Source organism: Podarcis erhardii (genome assembly GCF_964252035.2).
Source record: "Podarcis erhardii genome assembly, chromosome: 10".
NCBI lineage: Eukaryota > Metazoa > Chordata > Lepidosauria > Squamata > Lacertidae > Podarcis > Podarcis erhardii.
Window position 1 is genome coordinate 75,130,958 of NC_138500.1, and position 25,301 is coordinate 75,156,258.

Sequence of the window (25,301 nt, forward strand, 5' to 3'; positions counted from 1 at the left end):
TCACATCCGCCGCGGGGCGCGCCTGGCCTGGCCTTTCCCCAGCAGGTGGCAGCGGGATCCTAGGCGCCGCCGCCGCCGCTTGGCCCGAGGCCCCCGCCGAAGCCGGCCAGGCGCGCCTCTGCCCTCCTCGCCAGGCCACGCGGCGGTGGGAGAGGAGCCACGGCCGGCCAGCAGCCCCTCGCCCAACTTTGGAAGGGGCTGGGCGGCGGCGGGGGCGGCGGCGGGGAGTCCGGAGCCCAGTTGCCCCGCGCCCCGAACTGCGCCTCTTTCTCCAGCGCCTCCCGCTGGTCTCGGGCTGCCGGGAGAGGCGGCCCTGGGTGGTCTTGGGGGGCGGCTGCTGCTGCTGCTGCTGCGCGCCGCGCTCTCCCTCCGCCTGGCAGCCCGCCCTCCCTCCTCGCTCGCCTCGGCTCGCACACCATGGAGTTTACGGAGAGGAAGAGAAGCAGGAAATCCCAAAGCTTTAAACTGATAAATCAGGGTAAGGGGTGCGAGTGTGTTGGTGTGCTGGTGTTGGTGTGGGATTTGTGCTCGTCTGGGGGGGGAGAAGAAGAAGAAGAAGAAGGAGACTTCATGTGCAAATCTAGAGGAAGAGCAGGATGTTATGAAATATGTGCCATTCCCTTCTGTCCGCCTCTCAATATTTAAACTCCCTAATTGTATTAGCGCTGGAAGCACGGCGTGTGTCTTGTGTATGGCGGGGGGGGGAGTCTTCTCCTTCTCCATTTTAATAAAATGGACACTTTTTTCCTCGGTCGGATGAGACACATAATGATAAAGTTAGGTCTTGTTTCGCGGTGAATGCCTTTTTAAAAGAAAAATAAAGGCTCAAATCAGGGACATAACGAAACATTCGTACTTGGGGAGAGGGGGACCTGTTTCTTTCTCCTTTTTTAAGTACTGAATTCCTCTCGGTGCGCTCGCTGTCTTCCGCTTTGTTTCTCCCTTTCCTTATGGACCCAGACACGCATGGAGACGAGGAGCTCGGCGGAGCTTGCCTTCAGCACACGCATCCACAACGCAGCCCGTGAAACCACACAGGATCGGGCGCGGGGCGGGGGGGGGGGGCGGTTAGGCAACTTGTCCTTCCCGTGTGAGCTCCTCGGAAGAGGAATGCGGATCTCTAAGCAGAATCATGGCAGGAAACGTGTAAAAAATGTGCCCTTTCACTTTCGTCTAAGGGGTGTGTGTGGATAGATAGATAGATAGATAGATAGATAGATAGATAGATAGATAGATGGATGGATGGATCCTTGGTGTTGTATAACAGGTGTTCTCCTTGGGAGGTTTGTATTCTTATTTCATTTGACTTTAAAACATGGCTGGAGAAGGTCCTTAGCACTGAACGCAAATATCTCCATGAACTGCGTATGTGCCCTGCATGAGAAGTTGAGGGCAGGTAATTTAGAGGGTAGTGCTGCTGTTACTCTTCTTCTTATTTGATAGTTCATCGTTAAATAATTCAGACACTCTTCTTTAACTTGTCATTTGTGGTGGAAATTGGATACAGTATAAGATTTCTGAAATAAAGAACTGAGAAGGAATAGATAACGTAAACGTTGGTTTTCTCTTTTTTTTAAGCCTATGGCAACACATTCTTGAAGTTTACTTTTTTAACCAAAGGGTTGTGCTTATAGCGTGATTGCTGTACTGTTGGACAGTAACAAGCAAAGACTAATGTAAGGGAACTGTCGTCACACAGTCAAAATTGGACTGATTTGTTTCAGAACTTCATGCCTTTCAACTATACTTAAGTTATAGTATATAAAAGTAGCTGAATGCATACGTTTCCATAAGATAAGATTCAATCAAATAAGTCCTCAGCAATAAGAAGTAAATGCAAATTACGTTCAGTGCTCAGGGGTTAAAATATTCAACATAGCATTTTATCTGACCTCCAGTTCTACAAATGGTTTCTTTTCCCTATTGAAGCGTGTATGTTTTGATTAAAAATAAATAAATAAGTAGATGGTGCACAAAGCAGTTTTAAAATTTACAATTTTAGAAAGTGTGTGGTTCATCTGACACTTCTGAGCTGTTGTTTTTATTTGACTGATATGAGGATTTGTTTCCACTGTAGTTGATGTTTCCCTAGTTGGTGTTTCCTTAGCTATAGGCCTGGTCCTTCTGCTCGAATCATAACATCAGGAATACAGAGAAGTCTTGTTTGCTGTCATGGATCTGATAGGCCCTGGACTATAATATCCCAGGGAAAGGAGAGTATGACAGAGGATACTGCTAATTATTATATTATGTGAAGTTTACTATATATTACAGCTTTTAAACTTAACACTCATGTGACTCAAACTGTTCATGATTTATTTGTACTGGATGTAGTACTGATTTCCTATTTTGACACAGTAGTTGGGTAGGGTAGTATTCACCTAAGTTTTACTTAGAGTAGATCTATTTAAATTAATGACTGTGACTAAGTTAGGTCCATTAATTTCAATATATCTCCTCTGAGTAAAACTTAATTGAATGTTATGCATAGTCCTCCTTGATACTTTGACAATTTTATATGTTTGTATTTATTTTCATAACATTTATACACTGCTTGATTGTAAAAAAAACTTCAGAGCAGTTTACAAAAAGAATAAAACAATTAAATTATAGGTAAAAACAGTTAAAAATAACTATTTTAAACATTCAATGTGATTACTGCTCATGGAGTCTGGGCTTAAGATAAAGGTTCCGAGGACATGTTAAACTGCAGTACCAGCACAGGTTGGAAACGAGCAAAAAAATCACATGAATGGTTGCCACACCAGAAAGAACTGCGTATGGTGGCTCAATGTCAGAATTATGCCAAAAGGGTGGCATAAATCTTTGCTGAAACTTCCCCCCAAATGACTGTGTGTTGAGTCTTGTCTGTTGGTATTGCCTGTCAGTCTCATTGCTTGAGTCATAAATCATACACCCTTATTGTCTTCTGTTGCATTGTTTGAAGCATAAAGTCTAGTGAACCTTCTTAAATATTATAATATGAATCTTTTTTATTATTGAAACCCAGCCCAAGGGATAGAGTAAAGGATTAGCACTTGTCCCAGCGAAGAGAAGGTATTGCAAGTCTTCTCAGACTCATAATTAATGCAGAGGACGTGAGTTCCACAGGTGTGGGGAAAATCGTTGAGAATGTCTCTGACACCCAGATGAACTTGGAGGTCAAACTTCATAAACCTGGAGAATGTGGTCTCTAAGTAACAGTGTAAGCAACAAGCCATTTTACAAATTGGTGATGTTCAGGTAAAGGTAAAGGTAAAGGTACCCCTGCCCGTACGGGCCAGTCGTGTCCGACTCTAGGGTTGTGCGCCCATCTCACTTAAGAGGCCGGGGGCCAGCGCTGTCCGGAGACACTTCCGGGTCACGTGGCCAGCGTGACGAAGCTGCTCTGGCAAGCCAGCACCAGCGCAGCACACGGAAACGCCGTTTACCTTCCCGCTATAAAGCGGTACCTATTTATCTACTTGCACTTAGGGGTGCTTTCGAACTGCTAGATGGGCAGGAGCTGGGACCAAAAGACGGGAGCTCACCCCGCCGCGGGGATTCGAACCGCCGACCATACGATCGGCAAGTCCTAGGCGCTGAGGTTTTACCCACAGCGCCACCCACGTCCCGCGATGTTCAGGAGGCTCACATTTTATTTATTGTATCTGATTAGGGACAAAATGATATAAATGCTAGAAGATTATCTGGAATTCAACCAAGTTTATAGTATCTGTAGTACTCTGCCATCCTGGAACTCCTGCTTCAATTAATTGTATATGATTGTGACTCTCGCCAATATCAGGTTAGCATAGCATTAGTTTCAGTGGGAACTGAATGCTACATGAGCCCAATTGGAATGAATGGAGGTTGTGCAGTCAGTGCATAGTGCATTGTGATTTTGATATATTAGGATACTGTATGGTGCCTCCTGTATTACATTCAGCTAGAGAGACCAGTGGTGTCCGCATGCCCAGATATTTAGAATCTTGAACCAGGCCCTAAATCTAATAATAATTTCAAGTAGAAGCATTAATTTATTTTAAAATCTAAAAAACAGAAGAGTCTGTTCTGAACTTTTGGAGGACAAACTGTAGTTCCTTGTTATATTTTTGTCAGTGCAGGCATGTTTCCTAGCCAAGGAAGACTATATTGTGTATTGCATTTGGCTCAGGGGCTGTGTGCTCACTTATTGTAATATTAAATCTTTATTTCAAAATTGCATTTAGAGTTTAGCAATCCATATTGCCTTGGTGAAAGCTAGAAATTGTGAACATAGTGCAGACTCTTAGTTCTATTCCTTTCTCCCCAGTGGAAATGTCTGAATGGATCGTGTGCTCCTGTCTAGCATGATTCAAGTAAAGGATCTGGTCGCTCTGTTTCTCTTGTCTAAAACCCAGTTCCCAACATTCTGTTGCACCAGGGATAGCCAGCCTCTTTGGACCGGTGGACACAATTTTTGAATTTTGAGAGAGTTCTGGGATGCCAGCCACAGAATAACTGCTGGGGTGGGAGAAGGCATAACACAAAATGGCTGCCATGGGGAGCATGGCACAACACAAAATAAGGGGGACAGCTACCCTTGGAGACATTCCACTTACTATGGGAAGCTAGCTTTTTCCAGGCCCGTACAGAGGGTTGGGGAGCAACTGGATACTCCTGCCGTGGGCCTCAAAGAGCTAAGTATACCCGGGGGTCCTGCCAGGGGCCTAATGGGCTTATGCTGCATTGCCAAGAATGCCCTGGGCTTCCCAGCTGCCCAGAGACTTAATGGGTGTAACTGTATTCATTGCAGGCCTTCAATACTAAAATATGGACCTGCATTACTGTGTACTAGCGTAGAGCGTCTCCTGGACAAGACTCCTGCCCCAGGCCTCAGACAAGCTCTGCACAGACCTGGCTCTGTCCTACTGCCCTTCATTGTGTAGAACCCCCCCCTCTCCCCCCCCCCCACCAAGTGATGCCTGTTTCTGTCTAACAACAGAGAACATTTCTTAGTACCAGGAAAAATGTACAAAGTGGCCACACCACACTCACTGCCATTTCACAGAAATTGTTTAGAAGGTACCTTCACATTTTGTCCCATAACTTCCTTTCTAGGGAAGAAAGAGACTTACTTCTTTTTAAAAAAGAGAGCTCGCCAGTTAAAACCTGGTATCTGCAGGCATTGGGTTGGTGACCCCTGTGGTACACGCTAGTGTGATGAAGAAACAACCACCATGAGACGATGTAGATGAAGGAGCAGCTCTATGGACTACACAGGCAGGACTTGCACTGGCTGGAACTCCCATCAGCGAAGGGCAGGTTTACCACTACCATGGTGGTGTCCTCAAGTGCATCTGTTGATTTTCTTTCACATAAGCTGAGTGGTTTGCATGAGTTTGTAATAAGGAAATGTAAAATCCTGGCTTTGGGGTCACTGACACTGGTGACTCAGCCCTCAGTGGCGGGAATAGCATAAGCAGGTACTCATCCCTTAGTGGCCCTTGCAGTGCAGCTCCCCACCTCTGTGCATGCCTGTGGCACCCTAATGACGGGCATTTTGATACTAAAGAATAACAGCATGGTTATTTCAGGCAGGGAACAGAAGAAACCATCAATTCCAGGGACCCTGGGATCTTTAAATATATACATCTCCTTTTGTGCATAACACTTCCCTAAGACTACATAAATCCTGTTGCAAAAATGTGCTTAGGATTAGGCTGTAAAAATGAGTTAGGCTGTCAGTTTTTGCATTTTCACTTGGAAATCATTTCCTTTGAAGGCAGTGGGACTGACTTCTCAGTAAACATGTCCAGAATTAATTTTACTAGGAATAAGAACTTAATAAGAGCTGGAGTTTATGTAGTCTTTCTCCTAGACTCTTACAACATCCCTGCAAGGCAGGCAATATTCTTATTGCCATGGATGAAAGGCTGAGGTTGGCAGGTAGTGTCTTGCCTAAAGCACCCACCCCCAGGTGAATAGATTGCTGAAGTAGGATTTGAACTCAGGGTATACCACTCTTTGTCTTACCCTTATGTTGCTCATATTCTCTATTTCTGCTGTGGCCTTTTTTATCTTAGGGTGTCATTGTTCACCTTTAGACCCCCTTCTCTCCCGTGACCCTCCCTTGGTTTACAGCAATGGTTTTTAAAGTTTTAGATGGGCCTGGGTTGGCCCAAGACTGCTTGTCTTGCTTGGGCCAGCAGGCTAAGTGCCAATAATTTAATGTAATGTGCTAGATTTGTAATGCCTTATCCCTTGTGTTTGTGATCACTCCTATGAGGACGATAGCTCTTTTGTGTAACCCTTTTATTCCCTAGGGGTCTGTCTCGCAGAGACTTCAAAGCATTCTGTGAGTTCATGCAGACTAACACCCTCAATCATTTTTTGATTGCTGGCCTCTGAACTAAGGACAAGTGTGAGCCCTGCTAGAAGAACCATCTGTCTAGTTGTTTTCTTACTTTGAAGAGACTCAGTGCAATGAAGTTTGTGAACCTCCTGCTCTATAGCAGAGAGAAGAACAAACATGCAAAAGGTGGTGTCTCCTCCATAAGTAAACATCTTGAGTAGTCACTCAAGGCAAACTCAGTCATAGAATGATAGAATTGTAGGGTTGAAAGGGACTACAAGGGTCAGGTCATCTAGTCTCAATGGGGGGGGGGGCTTGAACCCATGACCCTGAGATTAAAGAGTCTCATGCTCTACTGTCTGAACTATCCCAGTCACCACTAACCTTTGCTGATGAGAGCAGGGATTAGGGACCCATCATTTGATTTCTCTGATATTTTTGCATAGAGGAGATAGTCAATAAACTAGTTTTGTTCTGACATTAGATCACACTTCCATTGGATGTAATGGATATTCCTTATACCAGACTCCACTGTTACTGAAGATTCCTTATTTCTGAATATTTAATCTGTCAACTGCAAGCCTAAGGACAGAGTATGCTAGCAGTAGGGTCAGAAACAAAAGCCAGGAATATAGTCTTCCTATAAATGCCTGCCATAATTCCTTTTTTCTGCTTGCATATACCTACCTGTTTGTGCCTGCATAGGTATTATTACTTATTCACTATGTAGTTGTGATAAAAAGGGAGCTTCCACATTCATTGTATGTATTCAGTTTTATTTGAAATTTTTTATTAATTTCCATTCGTAGAGCCTGATCTGTTCCCGTTAGAATTCATTGGCAACCTTCCCAGATAAAAGGCCAAAGAGCTAAAAGGTTATTCATTGAGCTTCCCACTAATTTTGTCATCAGGCAAGACTTACAAATTTCTATTTGTCTGTAAGGATGGCACACTTTTCATTTCTGTCAAAATCTCCCATGCATTCTGAAAGACACAGCAAAAGACAACACTCCAGATAGTTGGTGTCTGCTATATTCATTTTTTTTGAAAATGAACACCACAAGTGAACCCCCAGACATAGCTGTTTGCTGAAATATGGAAAATATTTTGGTTAAGTGCCTTCAGCAAAAGCAGAGGGCTTTATTTGTTTTTAGGGAGGGCTGACACAGAGCACGTTTTCATTGACTGATCAGATGTGCATGGAATAAAAAAGCAGATACATTGGGAGATTATGAGACAAAATTGTAACATCGTATTCAGTGTTCATTTTTTCCCCCAGATCACTTGAATTCTAATTCATCTCCCTATTTTTAATTCCAGATTATCACCATGAGGCATACAAGATCCCTGACTATAGTAATGATGTTAATGGGGAGGCCAAAGAAGCGCAACAATTTTATTTAGGTATGTTCTCACGTTGATTAATTTCTAAATGGCACATTTGTGGCACCAAGCATGTGGGTGGGTGATAATTACTGCATGCCTATAGGAAGTACTTGCCATTGTTTTATAGGATGTTCTTTTGAAATGTCTTTCTATTTTGCCAATTGCCAGCATATCTTTTATTAACATTTGCTAAAAATGCTGTAATTTGAGACATAAATGTTTATTAGTGTCTACCCACAATGCTAATTATCACTCACCCAGAGAACAAGATGCTGACTATGTAGTTTGCAGCTCTGTGCTCAACCCATTTACATTGCATATTTGCTGGCATGCTTCACTGGCAATAGTTTGTGTAATTGGGGCATTACATCTTTGACATCTGGATAACAGAAATTCAATTTCCAGGAAGCCACTATTTGTTTGGTTTTGCTTTGGCCATGGGTGGGATTAATGTGTTGTCTTAATATAATGTCCCTTCACCTCTGCAGACATGGCACTTATCTTAACCACAGCCAAATTAAATTAAATCAGCTGTCCAAAATGTGTAAAGAAAATAATGAAATATTATTGTCTTCCTAACTGAAGCTTGATAGGACTTTATCAGTGAATTGCTCATAACTGTCATGACTGCCCCTACTATGATTCTGACCCCCTATAGTTCAAGTGCTCATACCTGCTGTAATGCAGAAGAATCCTAGCTGCTCTTGATCCATCTTATAAAACATATTTATTGCTTAATGCCAAAGATTTTAAACAGTTAACCATAAAAGTGCTTAAGTTCTCCTATGCAGAAGAATCAGACACTGCAGAATTCAGTGCCTCACTGCTGTAAACAGAATTATTTAATTTCATTCATTGCTGCCACACGGATCCTTCAAGTGGGGCAACAGCTACTCTTATTACACATGAGCTACTTCCCTCCAATGTTGTGCTGTGCAGTGGCCTCACAAAGTCCCCTGCTGGGCCTGGTAAAATGGCTGTGTTGGAGAAAGTGTGACTGTCACCAGAGACTCTCGTACTGTGACATCAGCGGCATGGTAAGATATGGGGGTAGATAAACATTTCTGAATCTGTTATGCAAACCCACAAAGGTGCATTGGTTCTGTTCTCTGTTTGTGGTTTTAACATTTGAAGCATCTTTTTTTATGTCGCTTGTGGTAGGCCTTTGGCTTTGTCCATAGTGTTAAGGGTTATTTTGGCATAGCATGGTAAGGTGTGAATTTATTTTACTTTATTTAATGGGTTTCAGATTTTTGTCTCCCAAAAAAGACTCCATAGAGCTATCAACTTCCCTCCATTGCTAAAAGTTCTTAAGAGTCATCATGCTTATATTGCTTTCCTCTGCCTTCTGTGGAATGCATTGCTTTCCAGAAGCACAGGGAAACATAGGTCTGTTGTAAACAATTTTTACAATGGTTTTAAACTTGCAATTGAGATTCTGCTTTTGAAAGGTTAATGTAGAAAACTAATTATGCAATCCTGGTAACCAAATGTGTGATGAGACATTTATCTGTGTAATTAACAATGAAGAACTTTATAGTTTCATAAAACTGAATGCTACACTGTGTGCAGTCTTCAATGTGAATTTATTTTGAAGAGGTCCAGAAAGCAGAGATGTTTATGGCTGATATAAAGTGGGACTGAAATATGCTGTAGTCCAGGTGTCTGTGTGTTTTACTACATTTTTATTTTGATGAATTAGATTTTGGTAGACCAATAACTTCATTTTGCCAGAATAAAATGAGTGAAGTGGGCTTGCAGTAGGGAAGGGCTATATAGTGTAAATGATCGTGAAATTCTATACATGTTTATTTGGAAGTAAATCCTATAAAGTGCGATGAGGTTTAAAAAGGTAAAAAGGTAAAGGACTCCTGACAGTTAAGTCCAGTCGCGAATGGACTTCCGGAGGCGGCGTGAACGGCAATGGCTGCCCTCTTCTAACCGCGAAGAGGGAGCTCCGTCTAAACGGGTCGTCCGCTACGGCGAAGCGGAGACCCGTGTCGGAAAACCACAGGCAGAAGAAGCCTGTGGCCGTGGGACTCAGCGGGCACCTTTAGCGCCCCCTGAAACTGGATAGGAACCCCGTAAGGGGCTCCGGAAGGTGACGGGGTTGGCGCGGTGCTGAGAGTCGATCGCTCTTTCCCTGGAGTGAAGCCGCAAAGCTGCTGCCGGTGAGCGCTGACCTTTTTTCTGGGACAATTTGGCTAAGAAACGACCACCGTGAGTAGGTGAAGCTTAAGAAATTTGTATCTTTAAAAAAGAAGCTTAATTTGGACACTGAAACGGGAGATGCAACCAGGAAGTCCGTCTCCCGGCTCTGTTTAAAGTTTAAAGCAACGACGATTAATTTACTTTTGCCTAGAACTATGCTTTGAAAGATTGCTATCTGAACATCGGACACAGAACCTCACCTTATTTTAAGGTGGAGGAGGAAGAATTTGGCTTTCCCTCTTCTCGTGTGGATTTATAAATATTTTAATTTACTGAACCCCTGGAGATCGGGCTGCCAGGCTACTAGAGCTGTCAGGCTGCAGGAACTGTCAAACTGCAACTCACGCTTTTTGGAGACATTGTAACTTTTTAGGATTAACTCTGCAAAGTAGAGGATCTGTTAGGTCTGCTGGACATTTGCAACTGTTATAAATTTGAAGGGACATTTTGTAAATTTGAGACTGTATAAATTGTGACTTTTGAGATAAACATTGTGTCCCTCTAGTGGAAGATTGAAGTGGTGTAAAGACTGGGGGTATTTTTCCATCTTTGGACTTGGGGATTTCCATGGGAACTGCAAACCGTGTGACTGACCTTGACGCATAGACAGCAGTGGAATGAGAGGGAGGACAAGATCAAGTAAAGCCAAAACACAACAGACTAGCATAATCTCACAGCTGCGCAGGTCATCTGTTCCTGCTATTCCTGTGGCACAAGAGGAAGATTTAGAACAAACAAGGCTTGAAGGAATGGCCACAAGAGGAGACTTTACTACAGTGCTAGATAAAATTTTTGAAAAATTAGATGGCCTAAGTAAGCAAGTGGCGGACCAATCATCTAAACTTGACCAAAACACAGCTAGTGTCAACAATTTGACTCAGCAAGTTAAGTCAAATGCAGAATCTATTGGGAAGTTATTGGAAGCCACTACAGTAAACCGTCAAACAGCTGAGGAGGCCAAACAGAAAGTAGAGGCCGTGCAAGAGGAAATCAAACCCATGCGCAAACAGATTGGCGAACACCAGGCATATCTGTCTATGATTGAACTAAAATCTAGGGAAAATAATTTGAGATTGAGGTCAGTTCCAGAGCTTGAAAAGGAGGACTTAATTGAGTTTCTGACAAAAGAGTTTTCAAAATTTTGGCCTTTGGAAGAGGATAAAGACTTTAAAATTATAAGTGCATTCAGACTTGGAAAGGGAGGGAGGAAGGTCAGGTCAAGAGATTGCCTGATCTCCCTCAGAACGAAAGAAGAAAGAAACAAGATTCTGGGTGCACACTTTCAAAAGACTCTTGAGATTCAGGATTTTAGAGTGGAAGTCTACAAGGATATCCCAAAACATCTTCTGGAGCTCAGATCCAACTATGGAGACTTGGTAAAACTACTGAGAAGCAACTGAATCATCTTTAGATGGGAGTTCCCCCAGGGACTATCTTTTAACTATAGAGGGAAAAAAGTTAAAATCAAAACAGTTGAAGACAAGGAAAAATTTTTGAGTGACTATGGAAAAGACCTTCAGAAAGGGACTGAAAAAGAACCAGGAGCCTCAGGATTTGATCCTCTGAGACCGTTACTTACACCTTTGGGTCTTGACGTGCAGGAGAAAGTGACACCACCGCCAAAAGGAGAAGAACTTTTGGGAGCAGTAGGAGGAAAATAGATATACTGCAACATGACTCTGCAACTATTAAGTTGGAACATTCACGGCTGTAACTCCCCCCAGAAAAGGAAGAAGATCTTTCACATATTAAAAAAGGAACAATTAGACATAATTTGTTTACAGGAAACGCATGTGATTAGGCTCCATCGGAAGGTTTTAATCAATAAGAGGTTAGGCCAAGAATTTATTTCATCTGACAGAGTGAAGAAGAGAGGAGTTGTTATCTACGCAAAAGAGAGCCTATTACCAAAATTCCTTTTTAAAGACGAGAAAGGAAGAATTGTGGCAATTGAAATTCAAATACAAGGAGAAAAATTTTTGATTTTAGGAATTTATGCACCAAATGAGGGGAAGTTGGAATTTTACAAGAAGTTGCATGAGACAATGTTGGATTATATGGACTACAACAATATTATCATGATGGGCGATATGAATGGGGTGGTATCCACAAATATGGACAAGGCACAAAGACAAAACATGACAAAAGATGGCAGACTACCTAAAACCTTTTTTGACCTAACTGACAATATGGACTTGATTGACATTTGGAGAACAAAAAATCCCTTAGGGAGAGAAGGGACTTTCTTCTCTGAAGCCAAAATGACCTGGACTAGAATTGACCAAATATGGATAACTAGAGGACTGGCACCAAAGACTAGAAAGGTGGGAATCTTCCCCAAAACCTGCTCCGACCATAACGCTGTGAAGATGGAAATGAAGTTAACATTAACTGGTTCCTTCAGATGGAAGATGAATGACACCCTATTAAGAGATCAAGAGATTGTTAAGAAGGCCCAAAAGACCTTGAGAGATTATTTTGAAGTAAATTTGAAAACTACAGTGGAAAAAAGAGTAATCTGGGATGCAAGTAAAGCGGTCATGAGGGGGTTTCTGATACAACAGAATGCTATAAAAAAGAGAACCCAAAATGAGAAAAAAGATAAAATTTTGGAGAAAATAAAAGGAGGAGAGAAAAAATTAAGATCAAAACCAAAGTCATAGGAGATTCTGAGAGAAATTAAATTATACCAAGTACAATATTTGAAATTGACAAATCAGGAAATTGAGTGGAAAATTAAACAAATGAGACAAAAGACTTTTGAATCAGCAAATAAATGTGGGAAACTGCTAGCGTGGCAGTTGAAAAAAAGACAGAAGCTGAACATGGTTACAAATCTTGAGGTGGAAGGAAAAAACATCCAGAATCCTGTGGCGATCAGAAAGTGCTTCCAGAGATACTTCAAACAACTTTACACTCAGGGGCCACAGAATGAGACTGAGATAGACCAACTTTTAAGAATTAATGGATTACAAAAAATATCTCAGGAAAATAAGACAATATTGAACCATAAAATAACAGAACAGGAGATTGAAGGTGCCATTCAAAATATGCAATTAGGCAAATCTCCAGGACCGGATGGATTAACCTCCAAGTATTACAAGACTTTGAAAGACTATTTAATTCAACCATTAAAGGAGGTGTGCAACGAGATTCTGGAGGGAAAGAAGGCGCCGGAGTCGTGGAAAGAAGCTTTCATCACATTAATACCAAAATCTGAATTTGAAAAGACACAACTCAAAAACTACCGTCCCATATCCCTTTTAAATGTGGATTACAAAATCTTTGCAGATATTTTAGCCAACAGACTAAAAAGAGTTTTAAATGAAGTGATACATAAAGATCAGGCAGGCTTTCTCCCAGGCAGACATCTTTCTGATAATACAAGGAACATTATTGACATTTTGGAGTTATTGCAAACGAATATTAATACAAAAGCAGTTTTAATTTTTATCGATGCGGAGAAGGCCTTTGACAATATTTCTTGGAATTTTATGAAGAAAAATCTTAAGGGAATGGGAGTGGGACGGGGGTTTGAAAATGGTATAGAAGCAATCTGCTCAGAACAAAAAGCAAAATTAATAATGTGGTGTCAGAAGAGTTCAGAATAGAAAAAGGAACACGACAGGGATTCCCTATCTCTCCATTGTTATTTATTTCGGTCCTGGAGGTGCTTTTGAACATGATTAGAAGGGACCAGTTGATCCAAGGAATTAAGGTCGGAGTCAAACAATATAAACTTAAGGCTTTCGCAGATGACTTGGTGTTGACATTACAGGAGCCAGAATCTAGTACGAAAAGGGTGTTAGAATTGATTCAAGAATTTGGTCATGTGGCAGGATTTAAACTGAACAAACAAAAAACTAAGGTTTTAGAGAAAAAATTGACAATAATGGAAAAAGAAAGGTTTCAGAAGGAGACAGACTTAACTGTGGTTAAGAAAGTGAAATACCTAGGGATTAACATGACGGCTAAAAATTTGAATTTATTTAAAGATAACTATGAGAAATGCTGGATAGAAGTCAAGAAAGATTTAGAAATTTGGTCAAAATTGAAGCTTTCCTTGTTGGGCTATAAAGATGAATGTATTGCCAAAAATGTTGTTTTTGTTCCAAACTTTACAGATTGTGGACAAGATGGATTGTTTCAAGAGGTGGCAAAGAGATATCTCTAAATTTGTCTGGCAGGGCAAAAAGCCCAGAATAAAATTTAAAATATTGACTGATGCTAAAGAAAGAGGGGGGTTTGCCCTGCCAGACATGAAGTTGTACTATGAATCAGCAGCATTCTGCTGGTTGAAAGATTGGCTACTTCTTGAGAACACTGACATCTTGGACTTGGAAGGGTTCAATAATGCTTTTGGGTGACATGCATATTTGTGGTACGACAAGGTAAAAGCTAATTGAGCATTCAAAAACCATATTGTCAGGAAAGCTGTGTTTAATGTCTGGACAAGATATAAAGACCTATTGGAAAACAAGACCCCAAGGTGGTTATCACCTATGGAGGCTAAGGCTTTGACAAAACTCAATATGGAGGCCAAATGGCCGAAATATTGGGAGATACTAGAACAAGATCGAGACACATTGAGATTGCAGAGTTTTGAGAAACTAAAAGATAAAGTGCGAGATTGGTTACACTATTATCAAATTAGAGAGGCCTTTAACTTGGATAAAAAAATAGGCTTCCAGGTGGAAAAATCGAAATTAGAAACAGAATTGTTAGAACCTAAAACTAAGATACTTTCGAGAATGTACAACTTGCTGCTAAAATGGAATACTCAGGATGAAACAGTCAAATCAGCTATGATTAAATGGGCACAGGACACTGGTCATAACATTATGTTTGCTGACTGGGAAAAGTTGTGGACCACTGATATGAAGTTTACGGCATGTAATGCCTTAAGAGAGAATATTATGAAAATGATCTATAGGTGGTACATGACCCCAGTCAAGCTTGCAAAAATTTATCACCTGCCTGATAACAAATGCTGGAAATGTAAAGAAACTGAGAGAACATTCTTTCACCTTTGGTGGACATGCCCAAGGATTAAGGCCTTCTGGGAAATGATCTATAATGAACTAAAAAAGGTATTTAAGCTTACCTTTCCTAAGAAACCAGAGGCCTTCCTTTTGGGCATTGTCGGCCAATTGGTGCCAAAGAAAGATAGAACATTCTTTATGTATGCAACAACCGCAGCAAGAATACTCACCGCAAAGTACTGGAAGACACAAGATTTGCCCACCCTGGAAGAATGGAGGATGCAAGTGATGGACTATATGGAGTTGGCAGAAATGACTGGCAGAATCCGAGACCTGGGAGAAGAGTCGGCGGAAGAGGAATGGAAGAAGTTCAAAGAATACTTACAAAAACATTGTAAAATGTTTGAATGTTAAAATGATGTTGGATATAAAGATAACATGGCATTAGTGACATGGTAAAAAGAAAAATGCAAGAATGTTTTAAAAGAAAAGGGTGTAAAGGCCAGAGTAATATCATGTCGAAATTAAATAAAATGATATAAGGGATTAAGTTATAAAGAACATGCAAAAATATATTTAAAAAGAAAGGGAAAATAGAAGCCATAATAGGTTGGAATGTATAATATTGATTAAGATTTGAAAGAGGGTAAGGAGCTGCTAAATTTGATTGTGTAAAGGGGAATGCAGGAAAGGGAGACATGAGGAAGTCAGGAAAGAGGGTTATAAAGATAAGAATTTAAAAACTAATTTGTCTTTATTCTTTGTTCTTTCTTATTCTTTCTGTCATATGTTTTTATACTGTGTTTTTTTATCTCTGTTGGATTATGTTGTTTTTTACTGTATTTCTTTTTTGTTTTGTTTGATTGTAATATCTGTTTTATTATATAAAACCAAAATAAATATCTTTTTTAAAAAAATAAAAAAATAAGTCCAGTCGCGAATGACTTTGGGGTTGCGGCGCTCATCTCACTTTACAGGCCGAGGGAGCCGGCATTGTCCGCAGACAGTTTTTCAGGTCATGTGGCCAGCATGACTAAGCCGCTTCTGGCGCAACAGAACACTGAAACCAGAGCAGCGCACGGAAACGCCATTTACCTTCCCGCTGGAGCGGTACCTATTTATCTACTTGCACTTTGTTTTGGCGTGCTTTCGAACTGCGAGGTTGGCAGGAGCTGGGACCAAGCAAAGGGAGCTCACCCCATCATGGGGATTCGAACCGCCGACCTTCTGATTGGCAAGCCCAAGGGGCTCAGTGGTTTAGACCACAGCACCACCCGCGTCCCTCATACAGTGAGGTTTACTCCCAAGTAAATGGGTATAGGATGTGTACCCTCAAAGCACATTGTCCTCAAAACAATATTTTTAACCATAGTCAGTCAGAAAAAAATTAGCAGTCCATATTATTAAATTTACTTTCATCTTCTCTTTTAATAGCTACAATTGCTTATGTAAGTGTTGGGTCAAACAAACACTATTTTCTGAAATCTTGGGGCCAAATTCCAAATTACAGTGGTACCTCAGGTTACATACGCTTCAGGTTACAGACTCCGCTAACCCAGAAATAGTGCTTCAGGTTAAGAACTTTGCTTCAGGATGAGAACAGAAATAGTGCTCTGGCGGCGTGGCTGCAGCAGGAGGCCGCATTAGCTAAAGTGGTGCTTCAGGTTAAGAACAGTTTCAGGTTAAGAACGGACCTCCAGAACAAATTAAGTACTTAACCCGAGGTACCACTGTATGTAGTAGGCATATCATGCGGACCCCAATGTAAAAAAGTTCACTGTCCTTAATTATTGGTTCAGGTAGGTAGCCATGTTGGTCTGATGCAGTTGAAAGAAATAAATAAAAATCAAAAAATTGTCCCGTAGCACCTTAGAAACCAACTAAGTTTGTTGTGGGTATAAGCTTTCATATTCTTCACTCTAAGGTGCTATGGGACACTCTAAGGTGCTATGGGACAATTTTTTAATTTTTATTTATTTCTTTTGACTTAATTATTGGTAAATTGCTGTGTCAATGATACTATTAAAAAGATGAATATTGTGTTTTTTATTGCTAAATTTCCTACTTGTGGAAGGAAGCCTGTATTGAGGCTTATGTGCATGTTGAACATCTTCAGGCCTTGAAATGCTATGAACTGGCCTGCAAATATTATTCAAGGAGATCAGCAATGTTCTGATATCCTTGGTGGAAGAGAAGACAACACTGGTATCCAATTATACAGTACACTTCTCCAAAATAGGGAAAGATCAACAAAATTAATCAGGGTCAGAGTAACCATGTTCAGTTCCTCTAATGAGAAATAAATAGAGCAATGATTCTAACTACACAGAACACTCATTGGAAGGAACATAGGAGTCAGCCCATTGGTCCATTAGACTGAGTCAAGTCATTGGTCCATTTAGCTCAGTATTGCCTACACTGACTGGCAGTGGCTTTCCAGGTCTTCAGGCAGAAGTTTTCCCCAGCTGACTCAGGAGATGCTGGAGATTAAACCTGGGGCCTGGTGCATGCAAAACCGTTGTTCTGGCACTGAATTGTATTGTAGTTCTGTTCTGCTTAAGGTGACATTTTGGAAATAAGGCTCTTCTTGCTGAATAATAGATACAAGGAAGCATTTACCTGTCAGAGTAAATAGTGCATGGGAGGGTTCCCTGACAAAGGTGTTACCAGATGTGTTGGGAACTACCTTACAATACTAGGCACTACTTCACAGTGTTAAAACATGTTCTGTACATTAGTTTGTACATTAGTTTGGTCTATTTCACCAGCTCTCCTATGGAGCTCTGTAAGAAAGATTTTACCAGCATAGGCCACTGAGTTTAAGCTGTTTATTTAATTTATTTTTATTTATTTATTCAATTTGCATACTGCCCTATACCCGCAGGTGGTTTAAGCTGTTGGTGCTTCTGATTCCTTGTAGGGATAGGAGCCCATTTAGATTGGTTTGCCTTTGGAAACTGATGGAGCAAGGTGGTTTCCTTATAGTTCCACCACTATACTTTCCAGCCAAAAGGGCTGGCAGTTCTGCTGTGCTCTCTTTGATCTGTGGAATGCTGAAGTGACTCTCTTAACAGACACAATTGCTACTATACATAATATTGTATTGATCTGACCCTTGGTATTCTGGGGAGCTTGTGGTGATGAAACAGTTGCAAAGACAACTTGAATGCAAGTGGAAGAAGATGCAGAATGAATCTGACTAGACCACGGGTGTCAAACACAAGGCCCGCGGGCCGAATCCAGCCCGCGAGACCTCGTCATGTGGCCCGTGTAGCCGCCGTTCTCACTGCTGTTCTCGCCCGTCCAGTGCACCATCGCCTGGTTGTGCGCCGTGTCGCCTTTCAGCACGAAGGAGGTGGTGAGCAGAGAGGCCGCGCTGGCGCGACCCCGCAGGCTGCCCGCCTCATCCCGCGGGCTGCCGCGTCTATGGCAGCCGCTCCGGCGGGCGTGCCGCCCAGGAGGCGCCCAGCGCAAGCAGCAGCAGCAAGCGGAACGGAGCTGCCCGGCCGGATGCTCCTTCGCGCGCCCCACCAGCCGCTGCTGGCGCCATGCTCGGCCTCCGCTGCGCCGCCGGGCAGGGATGCAAGTCTGGCAAGCGAGGCGTGGAGGCGGAGGACGGGAGGGAGCAAGCCAAGATGGAGACGGGAGCGCGATGCGGACGGGCGGCATGGGAAACAACGTGCCAGCAGGGCTTCCACGCCCAGGCGAGGCGCAGCGCCGCCCTCTGCCGGCGGGCTCCACCGAGCCCCGGAGCCCGGCCGGCCGGCTTCCCCAACGGCTGCTGGCAGCAAGGCTGCAGCGGGCGCGCCGGAGCAAGTGGACGGGAGCCCGGCGCCTGGGCAAGCGAACGTCCCCCTCAGCCTCGGCTTGCCACGGAGGGCAAGGGGAGGCAGCTGCCTCAGGCAGCAGGATCCACAGGGGCAGCTCAGCCCGTCGTGGAAATGTGCTTCCTCCACCAGCACCAGATTTGGGGCCGTGCGGGCACCTCACCCGCCCCGAGCCAAGGGAGCACAAAATAATGATAATGATGCCTATTTATTCTATTGGGGGGGCACCAAATTTTGTCCTCACTCAGGGTGGTTGCCATATTACCAAAGTCCGCCCCTGCCCCCCCTCAATGGGATTTGAAATCCAGGAATTTGAAATCCAATAAATTCCTAGGAGTGCCCCTGTCCCTGCTGAGTAAGCCCCTCAGCCCCTAAAAGCAGACGATACCAACTTTTCAACATTGTGATAGTGATGTTGTGATACGGTAGCAATATATTGCAGTGTTGCAAAGCAGAGGGAGGAGCAAGCAGCATTGGCTCCCGTCAGAAACTGGGGTGCAACGGGCACATCTCCCCACCACCACCTGCGCCTGGCACAGGGAGGAGGCAGCAACAGGCGGAGAAGGAAGAGAAAGCGCAGACAAGCCCCAGCCACAAGACGCAGTGCCCTCAGACTGGGCCTGCACAATGTTATGATACATCACCACAGGGGCAGACTTTAGTAATCTTTCATAACAGGGGTGTCAGCCTGAATAAAATATTGGGGGGGGGGCAGGTAGGCCCCACCTCACATCACCATCATCATAATTTATTACTGGTCAAAGACCAGCTCGAACTTCACATAATTTATCACATGCCACACACACCCCATTTAAATTTCAAAGCCCATCAACTTCGGGGGTCTCAGCCTGCTCAAATATTTTAGGCCGATACAACCGGCCCTTTGAGGGTGACCAAACTGCTGATGCGGCCCCCGATGAATTTGAGTTTGACACCCCTGTACTAGACCCATTTGAAGGCTGATGGAGAATAGAAGTCTTCTCTGACACAGTGTTTGCTCAGTGTCATCCAGTTGAGCCTTTTCCCAGGTAACTGAGTAGGCTCACACATTTGGATAACTGGGAGATGAATTGGAACTCCTGGTACAGCCCACTGTTAATTATTTGCCAAGCATTTTCCAGGTAAAAATCATTGTCTTCTGCTTTGACTTGTACTTCTGGTTGACAACAGTACAAATACCAGAAGTTCTTTTAGCACCATTTTGCTGCAATTGCTTAGCTCATTTTTAATTATTGCAGCCTGAGGGTGACATAGTGCTTGGAAAGGTTTGACCTACCTTTAGTGTGCTTGACCCTTGGCCACCTTGGCTGATAACATCTAGCTAAAGGGGAGGTTAATGCCACCTTGTGAGAGGGGATGGCCCATGCTGCCTTGAAGGAAGTTGTTGGACAACTCTTCCTAGGACCTTTCAGATTTGTCCAACTATTGGACATTGGTAATCTTGGCCAAAGCATCTAAAAGGGTGCAGAGGCACCACATTTCAGGACATTCCTAGATAACAATGTTTTTAGGACTGAGACTTCCTTGGTTGTACTGGTTGATGACATTTGCCAGAGAGATAGAGGGATTGTGACCCTTTTTATTATCTTTGAGCTCTCAACTGCTTTCAGTACCATGGACTGTGTTATCCTTCTGGATAGCCTGGCATGGATGGGAGTTGGAGATACTGTGCTCTGGTTGCTACTCCTCTCTCATGAGTTAGTTCCAGAGGGCAAAGGTGGGGGGATTTTTGCCCAACACTTTCACATCCATTTTATTTACAGTTCTACAGAGTTCATTTTTATCTCCCATGCTATTTAACATCTACATGCAAGCATTGGAAATGGTCATACAGAGTTTGCTGATGACCCCCAACCATATTTCTTCTTTTCATTTACAACAGGCAAAGTAGTGAATGTTCTAATCTAAATAGTGCTAGAGGCAACTAAAACTGAAGCCAAATCCAGTTAAGATGGGCAGTGTAATTGACCATTGAGATGATATTCAACCTGTATAGACAGACATATACAGTGGTGCCCCGCAAGACGAATGCCTCGCAAGATGAAAAACTCGCTAGACGAAAGGGTTTTCCGTTTTTCGAGGCGCTTCGCAAGACGAATTTCCCTATGGGCTTGCTTCGCAAGATGAAAACGTCTTGCGAGTCTTGCGAGTTTTTTCCCTTTCCCCCCCTTTTTCTAAGCCGCTAATAGCGCTAATCCGCTAATAGGGGTGCTTCGCAAGACGAAAAAACCGCAAGACGAAGAGACTCGCGGAACAAATTAATTTCTTCTTGCGAGGCACCACTGTATAGGTTTGCATAAGGGCTGTGCACAACACACATTAGTTCAGTGGTGATGCTGATTATGATAATATAACTATTCTGCCCTTCCTAAGCAGATAAGGACATGAAAATAGCAAGCTGGATCCAGCCAATGGGCCATCTAGTCCAGCATCCTCTTCTCACAGTGGCCAACCACATGCTTGTGGGAAACCAGTGAGCAGATAAGAGCACAAGAACACTCTCCCTTCCTGTGGTTTCCAACAACTGGTGTTCGGAAGCATTGCTGTGTCTCCAGCTTTGGAGGTAGAGCATAGCCATTGTGGCTAGTAGTTACTGACAGCCCTCTGCTCCATGAATTTGTCTAATCAAAATGGGTTGTATACATACCTTCACCCAGATGAGCAGAAATCTCAACAAACAGCGCCTCCACATCTAATCTGCATTAAACTTGAGCTTGTTTGCCCTCATTAATACCAGATCAGCCTCCAGATGCAGGTTTTAAAGTATATAACCTTTCCAATAAAATGTTTAGGGCAGCGCACAACAAACATTAAAATACAATAAACAACAAATCAATAACAGCCACAAATAGAGGGCAGAGCCATCAAGTATGTAGCTCAAAGCCACAGTTTCATTTGCCAGGAGCAGACCTCCTCCAGCCCCATGCCGGTGTAGCGTAGTCACTAAGAAACTGAGCTACCATCTAGGAAGTCCCTGGTGTTCTTGCCTCAGCTATGAACGCCCTAGGTGGCCTTAGGCAAGCCATTGTCTCTCATCCTCAGGCACATTGGTAATATAGGTATAACACTACTGACCTACCTTACAGGGTTGTTGCAGAAGACAGTGTATGTGAAGTGCTTTGAATAGTTGAAAGAGCTATACAGATTCTGAGTATTATTGTTGTCACCCACACAGAATCTTCCAGGGAAAGCCCCATAGAGTCCAATCTAGCTAAGAGCTCCATCCATGTTCAGTACTCTCCGCAAAAAGAGTATTGTAACGGGGGCAGATTAATAAAGGGAGTACAATATATTAAAGGGTCCAGATATGACTCAGAAGGGCTGCTCATTTCTGCTTCAACAGTGTTTATGCTGCTTATGATGGTGGATTTCTGCAGATCACAGTAGACTCTCTTCTCCCTAGATCTTCCCCAGCACTTCTATCAGGTTCCGGAGGCTGACCAGCCACTGTGAAAAAGCTGTGAAAGCAGAAGCTTAGACTTTCGGCATTTTGTTTGCTTAGTCCAAGTATGTGGAGAAAAATGCATGTGTCCTGCAAGGAAGTGACTTCAGTGTAGAAAATTCATCTTATGTGAATGCGGTCTGTTTTCAATATCCATTTCCACTCATGCTTAAAATGCTTGATGGGTTTGCTACAGACTTTTCCTACTGCTAATGAAATGTATTTGCATGCCTCAGTGGGCAAAATGGCAACATTCTGCTCCAAACATGCACACATTCAGTGTGAAATAAGCACAGTCATAAATAAAATTAATACTCAGATGATGCCGAGTACATAATTGTTTTTAAATGTGCAGGGTTGTCATTAGAAACAGTGGCATTTTTCATATATATTTTTCCTTTTCACATTCTGAATTGCTATGCATCAGAGACTGGCTATACGTTAGTCTGTGGATATTAAATAGGCAGGTATTAAATAAAATGTAACATTTTCTTTTATTATTAATTTTGTTATTATTCCATCTTCTCCATCATTATAAAATTCCTTTGAACTAACAACTCGCTGCTATGGATTGATCCTATGAGGGGCTAAGTTCTCAAGCTTGATACAGTAAATCAGTAAGCGGTTAATTGTGCAAACAAGTAACTCTTTCAGAGTCTAGGCCAGGCTCAGTGCAAACCTCTCTTTGATTTCACAGTAGGTGAGTAGAAGGGATTGGTTTTAGTCCTCTGTGTTTTGCTGGTACTTCCAAGGGCCAGTACAGTTGTAAAATTAAGTGGTGTTAAAGGACGAGCCTACTGTTTCCCCACATGTTCATAAATCCTGTGCCCAGGTTCAGTGTTATATCTGACTTGGTAACCCTGATTAAAACCCTTGAATGCCCCACAATTTTGGAGAGTGTGTGGCTCCTGTGGCTCTGTTCTTCTTACTCCACTTTGTTACATTTGCAGTAGCCTTAATGACTCTCCAGAAAGGTGATTTACATTTGTTTCTTGTAATGAGAATAAACTACTTTTTATGAACTATGACATTTTAAGCAGGTTTTATTAAACTGTTTTATTATCACTTACTGTACATCCCAACAGCTGTGGCATTGAAGCAATACAGTGGTACCTCGGGTTACATACACTTCAGGTTACAGACTCCGCTAACCCAGAAATAGTACCTCGGGTTAAGAACTTTGCTTCAGGATGAGAACAGAAATCGTGCTCTGGCGGCGCAGCGGCAGCAGGAGGCCCCATTAGCTAAAGTGGTCCTTCAGGTTAAGAACAGTTTCAGGTTAAGAACAGACTTCCAGAACAAATTAAGTTCTTAACCCGAGGTACCACTGTACTTGATAATTTGAACTAACTTAAATGGTTCTGTGCATATATTTTTTAACTCTTATGCAGACTCAAACATATACTCTCTACGTTGTAGGTGATCATGTATTTAGTATCACATCTGCATAGTATGCATGGCAACAAAATAGTTGTCTGCATACATATGTGTGTGTGCAATGCCAATCGGCATGCATTTCAGAAAGTAGACATCCTCAAAGTCCTCTGAAACGTAGTAATATGTATCATGTATCATTACCATTTTTGCTAATTTACTGTGATAACTGTGTCTCTGTTTTCTCTAGGAGATGAAAGCCGGGAAATTAAAAAACAAATTACAGGGATGAGAAGATTACTGAATGACAGCACTGGAAGAATATATCAGAGAGTTGGCAAAGAAGGAGAAAAACTGAAGGAAGAACCCCAGGACTTAGATTTGGCCTGGGCTCAGCGTCTGAATCCCCCTGCAGAAACCCAGGCAAACCTCCATCCAACTCAGAGTGGTACTTGGAATGAATTATCCCCCCAGATAAGCCACTATTCAGGGCAATATGGAACTCGGTCCAAAACCTTCCAAAATCAAGCAAGAAGCGGAGGTGCAAATGGTAGGATCCACATTTATACATTTAAATCACTTCTTATTTGTTTTGTTCTCTTTAAAAAATGAGTGCTGAGTTACTTGGGTAAAATAATTTGGCCATTATGTTAGAAACATAAGAATCTTCCTTATACTGGCTCATCTCAGTATTGTCTATCTTGACTGACAGTAACTCTCTGGGGTTCCAGGCAGTGTTCTGTCCCTGCCCTGGCTAGAGGCTCCAGGGATTGAATCTGGGACCTTCTGCATAAAAAGCAGATACAAATTCAGAGAAAGTTGTACAATTGTCAGCTGTAAAAAGTTAAGGTTTTTATGTTTGGACCCAAAGCTGATCTTAAACCTCTTTTAAATGGTTTTTTAGGTACACTGAAAATGCATTTTATATTAAGGCTACAAACACTATATCGTAATGATAGATTATTCCATAGGTAGGGAATCTATGACCTTCCAGATGCTGGAGAATTCCAACTCCTATCAGCCCCAGACAGCCTGGCCTGGAATGATCAAGTCCAGGTTCCCCACCCCTTCTTTAGTTCATGAATGGCCAACCTATGGCACAAGTAAAGGCATTTGTGGCACATAATTGGGGGCCTGCCTCCTCCATGCCACACTTCTGCCTGCGTGGTTCAGTGGACTACAGGGGGAAATATGATATGCACAAGAAGGTGCTTTCATGTGCATAGAATGGCATGCTCTCATTGCTGGACTTGGCGTATGGCTTGTTGGTTACCACCACTCTTTTAGTTGATTAATTGGAAGGTGTGTTTTGCTTCTGGCACTTAGTAATAATATTTCCATTTCATAACTAGATATAGCCTTCTTTTACTTGGTCAAAATTAATTTATATCATAGAAAGAAGTTGGCTTGGCTTTGAGGTCTTTATTGATTATTGCAATTATAGATGGGAAATGTGAATGTGCACCCACAAAATCCACCTTACAAAATTAATTGTTTTTGACTCTCTTATTAATAATTCCGCTTGCAGTGTTGGTTGCATGTATTCATCACTTGTAATAGATGCAAACATTCATCACTTGCATCTATTATATCAGTGTATTAATTTTCAGTTGTGCAGAAGAGGAAACAATACTGTCCCTTTTAAGTTCAGTTTCATTTCTGTTAGTGCATTGGCTCAGATTGAACACAGGAAGGATAGTACTACAGCATAGTACAACTATTTTTTTTCCCTTAACTGTATTATGTTTGTTTGCTTAGAAATG

General features: G+C 42.4%; 1 protein-coding gene across 3 annotated transcripts in view; it reads left to right on the forward strand.

Annotated features, from left to right (window-relative positions):
• The first annotated feature begins 147 nt into the window (after positions 1–147).
• BEND7 (BEN domain containing 7) overlaps positions 148–25,301 on the forward strand; it is a 71,320-nt gene continuing 46,166 nt past the window's right edge. Inside the window, exons 1-3 of one of the 3 annotated variants that reach the window (XM_081879185.1) lie at positions 150–478; positions 7,637–7,720; positions 23,789–24,088. In XM_081879185.1, coding sequence (XP_081735311.1) covers positions 418–478; positions 7,637–7,720; positions 23,789–24,088 — 445 coding nt within the window. In that variant the 5' untranslated portion in view covers positions 150–417. Of the gene's footprint in view, positions 479–7,143; positions 7,192–7,636; positions 7,721–23,788; positions 24,089–25,301 lie in introns of those variants that run through there. The other 2 variants (XM_081879187.1, XM_081879186.1) reach the window with 2 other exon arrangements.